Consider the following 3,304-nt stretch of genomic DNA (forward strand, 5'->3'; position numbering starts at 1 on the left):
TAAAGAGCGATGGAAATTTGGAATCTTTTTAATAAAAATATTTTGTAAAATGATTATTTTGCTTTTTCTTTTTTTTCCCAGTTAATAATAACAAATAAAAGTATGCCTTTGTTAAGCAAACTGAAGCATTAAGTATGAGAATTCTTAGAGACCTTTCTAATTCCAAGAGAAAGTGAGACAGGTATTGCTTGACCCTCAAATCAACTATTAATTTGTTTCTGGATGTTCAGGATCACACAAACAAATCTGACTCCTTGACATATCACTTGAAGTTGAACTTATGAAGAACAATATGCAAAGTAGGTAAACTTTGACATCAATGTTAATACATTTTTTAATCCTACTGTAGGTTTGCAGGCTCAGAATTGTACAACTTGGAATCCAAGTGTCTCAGGTAATGTGGTACCTGAGCTATTGCATTCTGCCATGGTTAACATCTGAAGACACCTCAACTGAGAAGTAAAACTACCTTTGATTTCTGGTCCTAGTTTCTGAGATGCCTGGGAAGTTATGCTGAGACGTAGTGCAGAACTGAACCCAAACTCTGAACTCAAAGGTGGGGTGGGGGGGTTGTCAGGCTTTGTTTCTCTCAGTGCTCAGCACTGGGGAAGCTGCTGGTGAGAGTGAGGCGCTGTTATTCCTTCCTAGGGAGTGAGATGTGGCACTGGGGATCAAGGATGCAGTTGAAGAGAATAAGACAAAGGAATGCCAATATGATTCAACTGAATAGAAGAGTGGGAATCACCAACCTAACCTTTGAAAGATCTTATGAGTGATGCAAACTCAACACAAAGTCAGTTATGGCAGGTCAACAGATGAATGGTCAATCAAATTAAAATGATATGGCTGCTTTTGATCAAGAAGTCAAAGCTTCACTCTTACAATTTGATGTGCTTACAGAAGAAGTACCCTATTAGTATGGTTTGGATTTTGCAAATACATGCTTAGAGAAAATATGGAAATATCAGTAATCCCATTGAATAAGATGTTATGTGCTATTTCGGGCAGGTCACCTTCTGGGTTTAAGCTGTGTATTTGCACTGTTGTGTGCTGTAGAACTGAAATCTAATGAGAAAGACATACAAAGATTATACCTTTGTGCGCATCTTTCGTATCAAAGTAACAAGGTTGCTAGTGATTTTGACCCTAGCTGGGTTTTTTTGTTGTTTAGCTTTGTTATTAGTAGCCAAATTCTAGTAATTTTATTTCTTGTGGCAATATTTTATGGTCAAAGCATAGTCTAAATTAGCACCTTATCAAGTAAAAGGATATACATATCCTTTTATACTGCTGTTGACTGATAACTGGTGAATCTTATGAGTGGTGAATTTGGAAAAAAAAAAGCAAACAAATTTGGGTTCAGTAAAAAGCAAAAGGCATTATTCCAGCTTTACATTACATACTGCAGAATACATTATTTTTAGTTGATCCCATGAAGGAAAATCTTTAAATTTCTTCCCTTTAACATGCTGAAATCTCTTAAAACTGGAGGTAACGGTACATAGTACACAGCTTTGGGGCAAGGAATGTGTCTGTTACTGTCATGATCTGATTGACCAGCAGAAACTCTGCGGGTTGAAAATTGCAATTAGATAGGAAGGGAAGAAGGAACTCATTTTCATGTAATTACCTTAGCTTTTCTTTTGGGTGTTTCCTGCTAAACTCAGTAAAGGAAGAATGTCTGCAAAAGGAGTTGGAGTAGTTGCAGATTGGTTTAATTAAAAACCTGAAATACTTAGCCACCATCAGCAAGATCCAGTCTGAACCAACTACACAGTTAACAAAAATCAGTCTTTGATCAGGACAGTTTTTACATAGAAATCGAATGAAATTATACAGCATACTGTCAAATAATTATTTAAGGTAATATCTGACCTAAATAGATGGTCTATAGTGCCGACTTCACTACAGTAAGGAGTTATACAGCCTAACATTTAATACCTAGTCTATGATTATGTCATTTGTGTGCTGGAAAGTGTAAGGCAGACTGTAGAGTGATAAGAAAGAGTAAAGTACGCAATGGTTGACTGTGAAAGTCTCCGTGCCGTTTCCCAAGCACACGGTGGTGGTTGGTTATCTGCCTTCATGTTGCACAGTTCTGGAGTTTGCAACAGGACGGTGTGTGTCTCTCTTTCCTCTTCTTAATATGCTCCACAGTGGACCTTCCTCCTCACTGCTCTCCTCGGAGCTGGAAATGCCAGCGCCTATTTCTTTGCCGATTGAAGGCCTTTCATAAGGGTCACTTTGACAGGAGACTTTCTCCTCTTGGCACTCTTGCCTGTGTGGAAACTTAAGGCTTTCATTGAAGAAGGCAGAAGCCATGCACTCGGCTGCTGTCTTATCGCAAGCACATAGTAGTTTCTCACACGTGCTCCAACCAATACCTTAAAAAGAAGTTTCAGAATTAATATTTGAAAGCATTTACAATTAGTCAATATGTAATTTGCCATGGATATATAGGCTTTTGAAAATAAAATTTTCAAATCTGCCTTGAATTTTAGGCTCCAAATTCACCTTTAATCATCTAAATATGAGTGACACCAAGGTGCTGGGCAGCTGAAGGTCCAACTGGCTTCAGCTGAATTTGTGAATGTAAAGACACCACCAACTGACTTCTGCCTCCAATCATAAAATATCTGAATGTAATTTTCTCAGCCTGACCTGGTCACCTCATACACAGTGCTGTCATAACCTTTATCTCAACAAGGAAAAAAGCTTGGTTTTATAGTAAGCATTGCTAACATTTTGTAAGCCAAATTTTTCTGTCTCCATACTCAGCTGTAGCAGCTCACAGGCACGGTGGCATTCAGTCTGTGATGCTTTGATATGCTGTCATCAGGACATGAGAAATTTCCTCTAACCTAAACTTACATTTTGGCTTATGATCAAAACATACAATTTCAGATCTTGAACTTCTTTCTGCACGACATCCAAGTTTCTTAACTTGTTCCATACAACAGTGATGAAAGAAGCAGCACCTAAAATAAACAGTAGGTGTAAATGAAAAATACTTATTCTTCCTGCATCACAGAGTGCTTGCAATTATTTTCTCTCTTTATTTTAGATGCACATTAAAACTGAGAAATTTTAGTTTTCATATCATGGAAAAATCTTTTCCATAAAGAAGAAGAATCATAGAATCATAGAATCATAGAATCATTAAGGTTGGAAGAGACCTCTAAGATCATCGAGTCCAACCGTCAACCCAACACCACCATGCCCACTAAACCATGTCCCTAAGCACCTCATCTCCCCGTCTTTTAAATACCTCCAGGGATGGTGACTCAACCACTTCCCTGGGCAG

At 38.0% G+C, this 3,304-nt stretch overlaps 1 protein-coding gene across 1 annotated transcript in view; it reads right to left on the reverse strand.

Moving 5' to 3' along the window:
• Window positions 1–2,073: 2,073 nt before the first annotated feature.
• The window catches only part of OC90 (otoconin 90), a 24,732-nt gene continuing 23,501 nt past the window's right edge, over window positions 2,074–3,304 (reverse strand). Inside the window, exons 13-14 of the mRNA XM_009323360.1 lie at window positions 2,872–2,978; window positions 2,074–2,384 (exon numbers count right to left, since the gene is read on the reverse strand). Coding sequence (XP_009321635.1) covers window positions 2,074–2,384; window positions 2,872–2,978 — 418 coding nt within the window. The remainder of the gene's footprint in view (window positions 2,385–2,871; window positions 2,979–3,304) is intronic.

This window comes from Pygoscelis adeliae, unplaced genomic scaffold (assembly GCF_000699105.1).
Source record: "Pygoscelis adeliae isolate BGI_AS28 unplaced genomic scaffold, ASM69910v1 Scaffold103, whole genome shotgun sequence".
In the NCBI taxonomy this organism is placed as follows: Eukaryota; Metazoa; Chordata; class Aves; order Sphenisciformes; family Spheniscidae; genus Pygoscelis; species Pygoscelis adeliae.